This window comes from Oryx dammah, unplaced genomic scaffold (genome assembly GCF_014754425.2).
Source record: "Oryx dammah isolate SB20612 unplaced genomic scaffold, SCBI_Odam_1.1 HiC_scaffold_27, whole genome shotgun sequence".
Taxonomy (NCBI): Eukaryota; Metazoa; Chordata; class Mammalia; order Artiodactyla; family Bovidae; genus Oryx; species Oryx dammah.
The window spans coordinates 17,631,731-17,647,933 of NW_024070211.1; the positions used below are offsets into that span (position 1 = coordinate 17,631,731).

Consider the following 16,203-nt stretch of genomic DNA (forward strand, 5'->3'; position numbering starts at 1 on the left):
CACCTGCAAATGCAGGGGACATGGGTTTGATCCCTGGGTCGGGAAGATCCCCTGCAGAAAGAAATAGCAACCCACTCCAGTATTCTTGCCTGGAGAATCCCATGGACAGAGGAGCCTGGCAGGCTACAGTCCACAGGGTTGCAAAGAGTAGGAAATGACTGAAGCAACTGAGCAGCAGCATAAGACAATTAGAAATTTAAATACCTTCTGGATATTTTATGATATCAAGGAATAATTCATTTTTCAGATAAGATAATGATGAGATTATCCAGTTTAAAGAATTGATCTATTTTAAAAGCTGGAGCAAAAAGCTTCTGCAGCTCCATCCTGGCAGCCGAGGGATGAGCAGTTAAGGGTGAGACAGAGCACGGACGATGGAAAGGGACCAGACCTTTCAGTTGGGTCTGCATTCCAATCCAGATTCTCCGGCTACCTGCTGCAAGGTCAGGGAAAGTTTCTTAATCTCCATGAGGTTCAATGCTCCTTTTAAAAATTTGGGTATAACCACAGGTAGCTTTCAGGTTATTGTGAACATTAAACCAGATAAAACCTGAAAGGCAGCTGGCACATCATCGCCACTCAGTCAGCGGTAGCTTCTTATTATATTTGTGTGTATGACTGCTCTGGTCTCCTTCCAAATTCAAGTAATTCTGAAACTGTTAAATGATGCTGAACTACGGAAGCTTCTCAGCTTTGGGGAATGCTGTTGGTCACAGCCTCTTCTCTGCTATTAAGCTGTTATCCTAATGTCAGGAAGTTGTAAGCATTAGAACAGAATGGGAACCCCTTGAACAACCGAAGCGGGGTTTTATGGTTTCCCTCCATCTGTACCTAGAAGTTGAGAACACAACCCTCAACCTCTTGGCCAATGTTTAATTTGATTTCATATTTATTTTATTTTTAAATAAACTTCATTTTTAGAGCCATTTTAGGGCTTCCGAGGTACGCTGCAGTGGTAAAGAACCCACCTCCCACTACAGGAGACGTAAGAGATGTGGATTCAATCCCTGGGTCAGAAAGATCTCCTGGAGAAGGAAATGGCAATCTATTCCAGTATTCTTGCCTGGAAAATTCCATGGACAAAGGAGCCTGGTGGACTTCAGTCCATGGGGTCACAAAGAGTCGGACACAACTGAGCACAGCACCACAACTGTTAGGTTCAGCAAAATTGTGCAAAAGCACAAAGTGTTCCCAATACCCCCTACCTCCAACACACACCACCTTCCCCAGCAGCATTTTAATTTTGTCCATGCAAACGACCAGCTGTTCCTGTTTTCTAAGAAAAATACAATTAAAAAAATCAGAGCTACAAATGAGTATTAGGTGGTTTTGACGTCTAGTAGCTATGTATACTCATGGGTACATTTTAATTCCTTTTATTCTTCTGATGAATTTGGGAACACATTGGCCCATTCCTAAGGCTTCTGTAAATTTCCTGGAATCACTTCCTCCCCTTGTCCATGAGTACTTCCTGTGTATTAAGTGCGATTAGCACTGACAGCAGAGCGCTCAGAATGCATGCTATCTTTCAACAAATCATTAGGCAGGCGCTATATATTCTGGGCAATGCCCAGCATACCAGGGGCTAAAATACACACAGTCCTGCCCTGGTGGAGCTTATATTCTCATGTGAGAATGCAGACTTTAGTTGTTTATTTAGTATATATAATTTATCTAATATAATTTATTATTATTATTGGTGTAACCTATGCGGAAAGCCTGTTGGGAGAAATGATGGACTAGAAACAGACTTCTGTGGGTGAGGTCTTGGTACTTACCTCCCAAGCTCCTTTTTTTAAAAAACAATGATGATTATATCTTTAAAAGTTACACAAAAGAAGAGAAAACTCGGGGTGGGTGTAGGCCACAGCAGGAAAAGCCCAAATTTTGGATGACAAAAACACAGTTAGGTTCAGATTCTTTCTGAGTGTCAGCTTCTCCAAGTACAAAATGGGCATAATGGCATCTATTGTATAAGATGTTACCCTTTTATAGAGGGGATTATCTGTGGTAATGTCTGTAAAGCACATGGATCCCGGTGAGTGGTCAATAAGTACTGGCTATTGTTGTTATTATTGGAGAAGGAAATGGCAACCCACTCCAGTGTTCTTGCCTGGAGAATCCCAGGGATGGGGGAGCCTAGTGGGCTGCCATCTATGGGGTCGCACAGAGTCGGACACGACTGAACTGACTTAGCAGCAGCAGCAGCAGCAGCATAGTTGTTATTTGGGGGGGTGAGAAGGAAATGGCAACCCACTCCAGTATTTGGCCCGGAACATCCCATGGACACAGGAGCCTGGCAGGCTATATCTAGTCCATGGGGTTGCAAGAGTGGGACGCAACTTAGCAACTAAACCATTGTAGTTATTCAAAAACAGTTACAGAGATGAAGGTAATGAGATACAGATGATCTTGAAGGCTGCCAGTTGGGGCTGTGGCCATTTACGTTGTGCTGTCTGCCTTTTCTCCCCTCTCGGGGCCGCAGGCTTCGGCAGCGGGATGGCCTACCTGCCGGCCGTGGTCATGGTGGGCAGGTACTTTCAGAAGAGGCGTGCGCTCGCCCAGGGTCTCAGCACCACCGGGACCGGGTTCGGCACGTTCCTCATGACGGTGCTGCTCAAGTACCTGTGCGCGGAGTACGGCTGGCGGAACGCCATGTTCATCCAGGGCGCCGTGTCCCTGAACCTGTGTGTGTGCGGGGCGCTCATGAGGCCCCTCTCTCCTGGGATGGACGGCGAAGATCCGGAAGGGAAGGCGCCGCACCACGTCCTGCCGGCTCACTCCACCGAATCGGTCAGGTCCAGTGGACAACTGGGGGACGCCGAGGAGAAGCAGGGAGGCCCTGGCACCGAGGACAGCTCCCTCGGGGACGCGCCCGCCCAGGCGTGCCAGGAGAAAGCCGCGCACAGAAAGGACATGTGCGCCTTCCGGCTTCTGAAGACGGTGAGCCAGCTGACCATGAGGGTCAGGAGAGGCTTCCGGGACTGGTACTCGGGCTATTTTGGGACAGCCTCGCTCTTTACTAATCGGATGTTTGTCGCCTTTATTTTCTGGGCTCTGTTTGCCTACAGCAGCTTCGTCATCCCTTTCATTCACCTCCCAGAAATAGTCAACTTGTACAATTTATCAGAGCAAAACAACGTGTTCCCCCTGACTTCAATCATAGCCATAGTTCACATCTTCGGCAAAGTGGTCCTGGGCGTTGTGGCCGACCTACCCTGCATCAGCGTGTGGAATGTCTTCCTGATGGCCAACTTCACCCTGGTCCTCAGTATTTTTATTCTGCCCTTGATGCACACCTACGCCGGCCTGGCAGTCATCTGCGCCCTGATAGGCTTTTCCAGCGGTTATTTCTCCCTGATGCCCGTGGTGACGGAAGACTTGGTGGGGATCGAGCACCTGGCCAATGCCTACGGTATCATCATCTGTGCTAACGGCATCTCCGCGTTGCTGGGACCGCCTTTTGCAGGTAAACGCTTCAAGGCATTAAGAGCTCAGAGTGCATGCAGAAAGATCGGGTTTTCATTTATATTAAAAGTCCAGGATGAATATGAAGTAAGTTTCCATGTGTGCACACACTCCTTTCTCCCTGCCCCCATTCCTGCCTCCAATTTCTTGTGTATAAATTTTAGCAAGTTAAAGGTCAATCTTGCACATAGAATGTGGATGAACTTTTGGTCCTTAACCTGTGAGATAAACAACCAGGCTGGTAAAACAGACAGTGCCATAGTGCAGAGCCTGTGCCCCATTAGAAGGAGGCAGTCTCTGCCAATTCAAGCTGATTTCACCAAGAAATAACAGAAAATCATGACTAGCCCTTCTGTTGTTAGCCCCCTCCCCACCCCGACAACCCATGGGAAGCTAGGACTCTGCCCTCTCAGGTGACTTTTCCAGATTTTCAAAACACATCTGTAGATTCAACAGATCTGTGGGCTGGAGCTATCCCTGTAGAAGTTTCTGTGTGTGTGCTAAGTCGCTTCGGTCATGTCCGACTCTTTGCGATTCCATGGACTGTAGCCCACTAGGCTCCCGTCCATGGGATGGGATTCTCCAGGCAAGAACATTGGAGCGGGTTGCCATGCCCTCCTCCAGGGGATCTTCCTGACCCAGGGATCGAACCCGCTTCTTTTACATCTCCCATATTGGCAGGCATGTTCTTTACCACTAGCGCCACCTGAGAAGCCCAGGAGTTTTCTACTGGTGCTGTAATAAATCGCGACAAACTTAGTGGCTTAAAACAGTACAAATGTATAATCTTACAGTTCTGGAGGTCAGAAGGCTAAACTGGATCAGTTCAGTTCAGTTCAGTTTAGTCGCTCAGTCGTGTTCGACTCTTTGCAGCCCCATGAACTACAGCACTCCAGTCCTCCCTGTCCATCACCAACTCCTGGAGTCCACCCAAACCCATGTCCATTGAGTCGGTGATGCCATCCAACCATCTCATCCTCTGTCATCCCCTTCTCCTCCCGCCTTCAATCTTTCCCAGCATCAAGGTCTTTTCAAATGAGTCAGCTCTTCACATCAAGTGGCCAAAGTATTGAAGTTTAAGCTTCAACATCAGTCCTTCCAATGAATATTCATGACTGATCTCCTTTAGGATGGACTGGTTGGATCTCCTTGCAGTCCAAGGGACTCTCAAGAGTCTTCTCCAACACCACAGTTCAAAAGCATCAGTTCTTTGGCCCTCAGCTTTCTTTATAGTCCAACCCTACATCCATACATGACCACTGGAAAAACCATACCCTTGACTAGATGGACCTTTGTTGACAAAGTAATTTCTCTGCTTTTTAATATGCTGTCTAGGTTGGTCACAACTTTCCTTCCAAGGACTGGATCACAGTGGGCCAAAACCAAGGTGTTGGTGGAACCACATTATTTCTGGAACTCTCTGGGGCACTCTGCTTACCTTTTGCAGCTTCTGGGGACCACCTGCTTTTTTGTCCCCTGACCCCTTCCTCCATCATCTAAGCCAACAGCAGAACATCTTCTCGTTTTTCTGTGGTTCTGACTCTGCTACCTCCTCTCACTTTTAAAGATGCCTGTGACATTGGGTCCACTGGATAATCCAGAAAAAAACCCATCTCAAGATCCTAAACTTAATTTCATCTGCAGAGACCCTTTTGCCACCTAAGGTAACTTCACAGGTTCCAGAGATTAGCGTGTGGACATTTGGGGAGAGTTGGGACATTATGCTTACCCAAGGCCCAGAGGCCTCCAGTTGCCAACATCTAGGGTGAGATCTCTCACATATGTTCACCTCAGTTCAGTGGAGAATTTGCTACTTGCATAGGGCATCCCAGAAGCCATAGGCACCCAGGAGGAGTCCCGTGCCTGGGCAGGTACCTCTGAAGCTGTCATTCTGGGCGGGTTTTAAGCTTCGTAGCAGGTTGACCCAGTCCCCAAGAAGCCAGGTGCTGGGCAAAGTCACAGAGTCTCCCCGCAGTCCTGAGATTGAAGGCAGGAGCCTGCAAAGCATGACAGAGGCTGGGGTCAAATGTTAACACCAAGGTAGTCTCAGGAGGTGGCTGTTGAGGCATCCAGGCCAGGGTTGGCAGCAGTTGTCAGAGCTACCAGAAGTTTTGGGCAGGGTTTTCAGCAGAGGAGCCTCACCTATTCAGATGTCCCACTCTCTCCTTTCTGGCTGCTCCTGGCCCTTTATTTTCATATCCTGTGCATAAATACTTGTTCCCAGTAGCTGGGGAAACTCGTGGATTCAGGCCAAAACCCTCCCACCTCTTTCTTCCCAGTCTCCCTGCAGACCCACAGTCATCTCCTATCCTAGGGCCCCACTGGCAGAGGGCTTGTGCTAACTAACACACCCATCTTTATGTCCCACCCAACAAGATTTGAAGCTCCAGAAATTATATATATATATATATTATTATTTTTTTTAATTCAACTGATGCTCGGAAAGATTGAGGGCAGGAGGAGAAGGGGGCAACAGAGAATGAGGTGGTTGGGTGGCATCACCGAATCAGTGGACAAGTGTTTGAGCAAACTCCCGGAGATACTGAAGGACAGAGGGGCGTGGCAGGCTACAGTCCATGGGGTCGTAAAAGAGTTGGACACAACTTAGCGACTGAGCAATAACGGTTCAGCTGACAACGCTGGCAGCTGGCTGACTAAAGGTTTAAAATGCAAGAATTGAAAAAAATAAAATAAATAAAATGCAAGAATTGCTTTAGGAAACCCAGAGGCTACATATAGGGCCCCTTCTGAGTCAGGCTGCTCCTATTTTCTGCTCATACACAGAAGTGCAAGCCAGCGTTTTTAGGTGACAGTGAATATCTATAGCAATGCAGTAGACTGTTGGCAGCTGAAAAGTCAGAACTGTTCAGTGATCTCATTGTATAGAATTTTCTATCAGTTAGGGGTGCATTTGGTTGTAAAATCACACCCCAACAATAGTAGCTTAAATAGAGATTTAATTGCATCACATGACCAGAAATCGAGTTCAGAAACTAGATGATATTGAGACAATGTCTCAAGATCCTCTTGGCCTTTTACTCATGCTGATTGCTCACAGTCACATAAGGCTCCAGTGGATCCAGTCACTACAAACTTATTTATAACAAGAAAGAGGAAGGGATGAGAGTCCCAGCAGTCTTCCACTTATATCTAATTGGCCAGAACTATGTCTTACAGAGTCTAAGCTTCAAGGAAAACTGAAAATTGGAGAGCTTTCTGTTCTAGCTTCTGGACTAGAGGAAGGAAAGGAGAAAAGATTTGGAATGGGAATTGGATTAATCAACCAGTGGTAACTTCCAAAGAAGTTAAATATCCATTAAGGGGATGGGGACTTAATCAGTGGCTTATCCACCTCCTGTTGGAAGTCCTTCAGGTATACTGTATGTGGAACTAGAATCTGCCATTAGATGTTTCTTTGCATGATCAGGGGGTACTTTCTGCTTCTAATGGTCAGTCTGGAATTACTTTATACTGATCCATTGATTGCAGTGGGCTTCCCTGATAGCTCAGTTGGTAAAGAATCCACCTGCAATGCAGGAGACCCCAGTTTGATTCCTGGGTCCCAAAGATCCCTTGAAGGGCTAGGCTACCCACTTCAGTATTCTTGGACTTCCTTTGTGGCTCAGCTGGTAAAGAATCTGCCTGCAGTGCGGGAGATGTGGGTTTGATCCCTGGGTTGGGAAGATCCCCTGGAGAAGGGAAAGGCTTCCAACTCTAGTATTCTGGCCTGAAGAATTCCATGGACTCTATAGTCCACGGGGTCGCAAAGAGTAGTGAAAAGAAAGTGAGCGACTTTCACTTTTACTTTTTCATTAGATTGCAATAGCGCTATCACAAAGCAGCTGATTCATGATCAGTGTTAATTAAAGCACCAAAGTTTGACAGCATGGTTTTCTTATCCCATCCCTATGGTCATTTCCTTTTCACACATTTGAATTCTAGTGCACTTTCTTGAGTGGAAGGGAAAGGAATTACAACTAGAAGATGTAATTCCTCTCAGTCCTCAGGTCTGATCTCTGCTTCAAGGTTCCTCCCTAGAAGTGGAGTCTGTAGCTGAATTTGATCCACAATGGATGGTAGAAAGCACTGTGTTAATGGTGGATGTGTATGAAATGCAGCCACAGTGTAGCCCCCCAGTCTCCTCTGTCCATGGGATTCTCCAGACAAGAGTGCTGGAGTGGGTAGCCATTGCCTTCTCTAGTGGATCTTCCCAACCCAGGGATCAAACCTGGGTCTCCCACATTGCAGGCAGATTCTTTACCATCCGAGCCACCAGGGAATCCTCAAAATGCTGCCATGGAAATGCTAAAATCAATGTTCTGATGTACATCTCCAGGCCAGCAACCTAAAGGGGCCTTTCCTTCTTTTTGTTTATTTTTTCTTCCACTGAACCTATGTGCTGAGAAATGCTGAGCAGCATGATTGGCTAACTGCATTGTGTTTAATTCATTTATTTTCCAGGCCAAGGAGCCACTATTGCAATGAGACACAAGACCAGCCTTTATGCATTATAGCAGTGGCTGGCAATATGAGTAACTAAATAACCACATTAAATTCTTGCTAGAAATTCCAGGTGGGCTAGAAATTATTACTTAGCTTGAAGTGCTATAAAGAAAATTACTGTTCACATTAGTTTTTTCTTTTTTAATGGGTTTAAAAATGAATGTGTTTTCCATTTTTCAAAGCGATTTCTACTGGCATTAAAAAAAATCTGGTACAATTTAGTAGCATGTTAGATAATCACACATATCCATTTAGCAGAAGAATATGCAATCAAAGATATTGAACAGTCACTTCAACCGTGTCATTTAGCAACACAAACTTCTTGATGTAATTCATTGTATAATGTTCTGGGCATTCAGTTTGTCTCTTTTAAAAGACGTAGTAATAGTAGATCCTTTTTTAGATGTTTCCAGGGTAAAGTATAGTGAAACTCAGCCACCAGATTTGACTGACCAAGCATCCACAGTTATCTCCAGTATTCACACAAAATGGAACAGGCTAACAATAATTTGTAATTTTTTTCACCAAGAACTGGGAACACTTATTTATTAAGAAAAACAGCCATCACTCTTCATTTGATAGACTCAAATGAAAAAGGAATGCAAATTAATAAGTAACCAGGTTTTTACTTTGAAGCTGTTGATTTCAGTTGATGGTTGGATCAGGACTGCCAAGAATTCCGAGCTCCAAACCAAGGGACTGAGATCAGACCTATAGGGAGAGATGGGTGATGGATGGGAGAGTTGGGTGATGGATGAATGAGGTGGGTGTCTCCTCTGAAACGTGTCGTTTCTAAAGAGTTTTGTCCCCATGTGCTGGACTGAAGCACGTGATAAAAGTGCTGTCTCCCGACCTGCTTTGGCATCAGACTCAGGACTGGGTTGAGTTCAAACTAGCAGAGATGGCAGGATCTGGAATCATTTCAGAATAAATCCTAAAGGTAGATTGGAGAAAACCATGGAATTAATTTAATGTAAAAATTAGGGCCGCTCCTAACAATTTGCACTGTCAAATTGTTTGGTAAAGTTGGTTGCACTTTTTGAAAAATTGAGTTAATTTTAAAGATTGGGACATGTGAAGGTGTTTTTACAGAAGTTTATACTTTTAGAGGAAAGGTGAAAGACTTTAAAATATAACTAATTCAATGTAAGGCTATAACAATACTTAGTCCTGTTTTCTATAGTCTGCAGGCATCAGGGAGGATGGAGTGGTGGAAGGAGATGGTAGGATGTTCTCTAAGGGTGATGGGTTTATTGCTGTCCCCCCAGAATGAGTAATAGTACATGTACAGTCAGGGTGCCAAGACAAATGTGCTTGAAACTCCAAAAAATTCAGAATGGCTTGTGCCTGTGTTTGAGTTTGGGGCAGCAAGAGAGGTGGATAGGGGCCATATCACAGAGCCTTGGAGCTAGTACTCAACCACTTCTAACAAAAAAGTAAGTAAATAGTCTGAACTAAGTACATATTAATTTTGTAATGAGGATTTTATCCTGTCTCCGAGTTCATGAAAGCAGTGGTGGGAAATCAACCTGTTTGAGCTATTGGTTGCTTAGAGGCATCACTTTCTAACTCCCAATGACTTGATCATAGAAAAGTGAGGAATGAACTGTTAAACTGACAAGATCAGTGTTCATCTGGAATGAGTGGACTGTTACGAGAACCTCGTTTATATGTATTGATTTTTTACAAATTATAACTTAAGATAGTGCTGTCTTGTACTCTGCTTGTGAAGACATGCCACTCAGCGTTATCTGCCAGTGAATTCTTCACTTCATCATAATTCATAGTAGTCCACAGCTAACAGATGGAGGCACAAGCAAAGCTGGATGTATTTTAGTTCATATGTCAGTGAACTTTCTGATTCAGTGCTGAAGCTGAATCACTGTTTCTGGATTATATGCATAATCTTATCTGCCCCTCTTGTCTCAAATTGAAGAGTAAAAAAAAGATGATAGAACATTTACTAAACCACATTTAAAGATTCTGATATTCTCTTCTTTTATGTATCAAATGACAGACTCAAAAGCTTGGTTTACTTTTAAAGTATGTCCAGAACTCATAGCTTTTGAGGGGATTTTTGAAAAGTATACAATTTTGATGCTATTAAGTGTTTGTTTTTCTTTATGATGGCCTTGACTCATTCAGGAACATTAAGCACTGGCTACGATAAGCAGGAGATACAGATAACACCCAGGAAGTCAGAGGAAGTAGTTGACACATTTAGCAGCTGGTTTTGTGTAGCTGTTTGTTGGTGGGAGAGGGTTTAAGTTACATTTATCCATTCATTTGCAGTATCATTAGATACTTTTTTAAAGTGGCCGTGGAATACTGTTTGGTCATTAAATAATTTATATTTTTCTTATGCCTCTGCTAATTAATGCACTTGCTGAAATGGAAAAAGTGAATGTTTACATTTTTATCATAAATAAAATTCTGTGTCTAGCTTAATCCTCTCAGTTTGCATAACTGGCAATGTGGGGACCGTGACTGACCCTTAATCACTGAAGTGAATGAAACATCATGTTTCATAGTTTCTGAAACTTTTCTTTTTCACATTTTAACATCTCTGAAGTCAGAATGCCTTTTACATAGTTCTAAGAAAACATCAAGTCATATTTTAATTGACAAGTATTCCTTTTTTATTGATAGAAAGATAATGATGCATCATGTAATTCACAGTATCTTAGAATTCATGAGATATGGCAGAATTTTATGAAGTCCTTAGTAAGATCATTATATGAAAGCATCAGACTAATGTTGTTGTTTAGTTGCTAAGTCTTATCCAACTCTTTTTGCGACCCCAAGTACTATAGCCCACCAGGCTCCTCTGTGAAGCCATGGCAAGAATACTAGAGTGGGTTGCCATTTCCTTCTCCAGTGAGTCTTCCCAACCCAGGGATCAAACCCGTGTCTCCTGCATTGGCAGGTGAATTCTTTACCCCTGCCACTAGGGAAACCCATCAGACTATAACATTAAGAGTAAAGTGTTTTCATGTCAATGTATGGGCTTCCCTGGTGGCTCAGAGGTTAAAGCATCTAATACAGGAGACCTGGGTTCGATCCCTGGGTTGGGAAGATCCCCTGGAGAAGGAAATGGCAACCCACTCCAGTATTCTTGCCTGGAGAATCCCATGGACGGAGGAGCCTGCTGGGCTACAGTCCATGGGGTCGCAAAGAGTCGGACACGACTGAGTGACTTAACTTATGACAAAACCAATACAGTATTGTAAAGTAAAAAAAATAATAATAATAAATAATTTTTAAAAATAAATAAAATAAAAGAACTGATAACTTACCGTTTAAGGCTATGTCTTTGGCAATTTAAACTTTCATAAGTTTAAATATATATTAAGGTTTATAGCTATAAATGTGAATTTCAGAAAACCTAGAAATTTTGATTCCTTCTCGAACAGATGTTTACCCTCATATACTTCAGAATGAATCAAAGTTCAAGTATCTTCTGCTCAGCCTCTTTGGATACACACTAGAAACTTCTTCTGAAATGTTTTGAGGTTTTAGAAAAGATTTGTGTAAAAAAGAAAATCATTAGAGTCACTTTTCACGGTTGGCTTTTTGCCAGCTTAAAACTTAGCCCCAAGGGCTATGAGCCACATTTTTCCCATACGTCTGCCAGCTACTGTTTCAGTGCCTTTAAAAGCACCCCAGTGGCTTTAAAGGTAAATGTAGTCATTCTCAGGTACTGAGAACTCAGGTTCCAACAGCACCCAGACTTAAAAAATGGCTACATGAAATGTCTGGGGCATTAAATGACATATAATACATTCTTAGAAAATTACTTATAGTAGCAATAAATGTTTGCTTTGTGTTCTTGACTTTGTTTATCTCAACTTCATTATGCTGAATATATTCTTTTCTGTTTTGTAGGGTGGATCTACGACATCACCCAAAAATATGACTTTTCCTTCTATATAAGCGGTTTACTCTACATGGTAGGAATCCTCTTTTTACTCATTCAACCGTGTATTCAAATTATAGAACAGTCCAGAAAAAAATACATGGATGGCGCAAATGTGTAGTGTCCTGTGATGTTGTCATCCTCATGCATACCTCACATGGCTACTGTGAGGAGCCTGTGACATATCGTGGGAAAGCGTGTTGTCCCGTAACTGGAACTGTTGTTTTAAATGCCATGGCTTCATGTGAAAGCAGCGCTGCCTGTCCGTGTGGGGAGAGGCGCTGTGGACCACGCACACCTTAGAGATGCCAGTGTCCTGCAAAGACAGCCAATTGAATCACTGGTAGAAATTCCCTTTTAAAAACTATCTCATCATCCATACTCGGACTAGGGTTTTAGATAAAGCTTTTAAAACAGAATGAAAGCTTCTCAACCTAGTTACTTCTTTGTAAGGTGAAAATAAGGTGTCTAAGTGCTTCTGAAAAACTTAACAGTTAAAGGTTTGCCTGCTTTTTGAAAGCATTTTTCACTACTTTGCTTTTACGAAAGACCTGCATTAGTTTTTGCTCACAGGAAGAAACTAGAGGAGGATTTTTGCTTTTACGAAAAAAGGGGAACCTTGTTCAGCGTTTGTTTTGCTGAGAACGTTTGCAGAGGCAGCGCCAAGCTCACTCCCAGGAACCACACAGGCATCTCAGCATCAAGTCGCCAGGACTTTGGATGGTGTCTATGAGCATCCGTGCTTGATCTCAGTTTATTTGTGCATCCATTAGCAAGATGTGTCCGGAGGTCATGGCTTCTTTGCTTTATGCCATTTCGATTAAGGTTTCATAGAATGTTCTCTGCTTTCAGATGGTGGAGGAAACCTGTAAATGAATTTTAAGCACAAAAAAATGCTAGACTTCAGAAAGTATTACAGGGAGCAATCACTCTACCAGTGTAAAACAAAGGCAGACCCTAATTTCAAAGGCAATGCATTTAGTACAATTAAAGAAACACAGTTTATATTTTTATTAAAGAATTCTGCAGCTAAGGCATACAATTTCTAAATCTTTCTCTAAAAATAGCATTTGCCATTACTCCTAATGCAGTATTATATAGTTATAAACTGAATCTGAGACAAATCTTAATAAATAAATAATATAAATAATCTCCTTAGTGAAAGTCATATTTGTGCATATAACCATTGTGTCAAGGGCTAAAATTCAAGCAGTTTTATTCGTTTTATTGGCCTCTTAGTTTATCAGCATGCTCTGGGGCCTATAGAAATTTTTTTCTGGGTTTCTCTTACCCAGTAAATAAAGTAGAAAACTAATTGCTGATTGACATGTAAAGCTGGTTGCTTAAACCATTTGTAAAGCATGTTACTAATCCTAAATATAAGACTATCATGTTGTAAGGATAATAAACAAAAGGCCCTTGGTCCAAACGTCTGTGCACTAGACATTGGAGTAGTGGTAACAAATAGCCCTTCTCCAGTGCCTCTTGGTGTGCTCTGGACAATTCATTTGCCTGAGCTCAGCACAGTTTTTAAAATGGTTCTCTTGATTGATTTCATACAGACGATAACTATGATTCATGACATTGAATAATGCTCTTCCTTTATCGGAGATCTCTATTTTTCTAAGCCAAACATTTTTCAGACTGCAAAATGTTCTTCCGAGAATCATTTTGAAATTTCTGGCTGCCTTACTTGTTTACACATATTTTAGAACTATTTAAATTTTCACTCACGATTTGCTTATCACACACACACAAATATTTTAATATCATTGCCAGTGTCTCGGGTCAAATTTATCTAAAGTGAGTACAGACCATTCTCAATTATCCTTGATGATTAGACAGGAATGGTACTAGTAACTGGAGTCACAGAATGTTACCCCAGTCTAATTTTAGCCAGCTGTTTCAGTCTTTGACTCCACCAAACCCTTCAGAGCTGTTAACTGGTGATTACATGCACACATTTCCTTTTTGTTTCATCTCCATTATTTCCTGCTCTAATGTCTAGTGGGAGGGGTTGTGTAATGAAAGGGACGACCAAAATAACAATAATAACAAAAGGCAGCTAGTGGAAAGGAGGAACAAAAGCATGACTAATACACTCACAATATTACCTCCACTGATTCGAGAATTGTCTGTAAATTATGATAGATAATAAATTGCATGTCATACTCCATTTGGTCCAACACGACCTGTTTGTTATCGTGACAGCTTTGGTTGCTATGAAAGGATCCTGCTGCCTGTTTTTGATAAAGGTAATGTTCAATGCTGACACAGTGTTTTTTCTCTCTCAATATATATTTACTATTAATTTAGGATGAATAGATTGAAAATCATATTGTGGGTTTTAAAACTGATGACATTGCTTCCTTACTTTCATTTACTGACACGATCAAATTAACAAGTTGTTGTTTAGTCACTCAGTTGTGTCTGACTCCTTGTAACCCCATGGACTGCAGCACACCAGGTTTCCCTGTCCTTCACGATCTCCCTGAGTTTGCTCAAATTCATGTCCACTGTGTCGATGATGCCATCCAACCATCTCATCGTCTGTCATACCTTCTCCTCTTGCCCTCAATCTTTCCCAGCATCAGGATATTTTCCAGTGAATTGGCTCTTCACATCAGGTGGCCAAAGTATTGGAGCTTCAGCTTCAGCATCAGCCCTTCCAATAAATGTTCAGGATTGATTTCCTTTAGGATTGACTGGTTTGATCTCCTTGCAGTCCAGGGGACTCTCAAGAGTCTTCTCCAGGCAGTTATATATTTGGAATGGTGCTAAATAGCCAATGTCAATGTTTGCACTGTTAGTTGTGCATCACAAAATACAAACTTTTTATCCGATGGTCCAGCTTTGGTTAAATATCCAAGTTAGACCTTCTCATGTTCAGTCCATCCAGTTGTTTGTTGATTTACTGTATTTATGGAAGTGATGATTTCTTCCAAATCAAGTCCTCATTTTACAAAAACAAAGTAAATCTTACTTGCGATATTCATGTTGCCAACAGAAAAAAAGAGAATGCTTGTAAAGAATTACAGCAAGTACATTAATATATCCTGTTTAAAATATTATTTACAGTTCTTTGAAGATCTTATAAAGAGTTGATTGTAATGTTATATGGTCTATAGGTTTTCCCTCATGTATCCACATAGTTTTATTTACATATAACTAAATAAATTTTGTCCACTTTAAAGTTGGTCAGTGAGTTTCTGTACAAAATCTTTATTTTCTTGGTTTTAAGAGGAAAATTCCTAAGTGATGATTATCAGTTCGGTTCTAGGTGTGCTTACCAAACCTGCTTCCCAGGTGGCGCAGTGGTAAAGAATCCACTTGTCAATGCAGGAGACACAGGAGACACGGCTTCGATCTCTGGGTGGGGAAAATCCCCTGGGGTAGGAAATGGCGACTCACTTCAGTATTCTTGCCTGAAAAATCCCATGGACAGAGAAGCCTAGTGGGGGCTACATGGAGTTGCAAAGAGTCAGACATGACTGAGTGACTGAGCATGCATGCATGCATGGTTACCAAACCACCTGGAGAAAATCCCCTGACATTAATTGTTAGAAGGGCCAGGTTTAGCTACAAAATTTAAAAGATTAAAAACCTTTTAACTGAGCAACTACATTTCTAAAATTTGTTGTACATGAACAAAGACAAATGAATAAGAGTTGTTTAATTTATTGTTTGCTATATAAAAGACTGGATATAATTTAAATGTCCATCAGTGGGAACTGCTTAATAAAGTATGGTATTTATGCAAATGTTACAAAAAAAGAGACAGATCCATCTATAAAATTAGAAAACAGTATTCAAGATATATTGCTAAGAGAAAAAAATCAAGATGTCTAATGTACTCCCAATTACATTTTTACCAACTACAAAAAAGGTGATTCATGTCTTGTGTGTGTGCATATATATATACACATATATACATATATATATACATATATACATAGAGAGAGAGAGAGAACATTTCTGGAAGGAAACACAAAAAGACATTAACAATGTTCAGCTCTAGGGAGGAATAAGTTTGGGTTCTGGGGTGGGACTGACATTTTCCCTTATACACAGGATGTTTTTCCAATTCAAAACTTGTGTCCAGACTTTTTTTTTTCGTGTTTCATCTATTTATTTATTTTTAGGCCACAAGGCACGTAGGATCTTTAGTTTTCCTACCAGGGGTCAAGCCCACACTCCCTGCATTGGAAGCATGGAGTCTTAACAACTGAACTGCCAGGGAAGTCCCCAAAATTGTTTTAAATGTAGGTTCCTGGAGCTACATAAAAACCTAGTGGATTGGAATCTTGGAGGATTGG

General features: G+C 41.9%; 1 protein-coding gene across 2 annotated transcripts in view; it reads left to right on the forward strand.

Annotated features, from left to right (window-relative positions):
- Nucleotides 1-15,080, forward strand: part of SLC16A14 (solute carrier family 16 member 14) — a 33,469-nt gene extending 18,389 nt beyond the window's left edge. The window contains exons 4-5 of one of the 2 annotated variants that reach the window (XM_040228178.1): nucleotides 2,486-3,469; nucleotides 11,857-15,080. In XM_040228178.1, coding sequence (XP_040084112.1) covers nucleotides 2,486-3,469; nucleotides 11,857-12,008 — 1,136 coding nt within the window. In that variant the 3' untranslated portion in view covers nucleotides 12,009-15,080. Of the gene's footprint in view, nucleotides 1-2,485; nucleotides 3,943-11,856 lie in introns of those variants that run through there. The other variant, XM_040228177.1, reaches the window with a different exon arrangement.
- The last annotated feature ends 1,123 nt before the right edge of the window (nucleotides 15,081-16,203 follow it).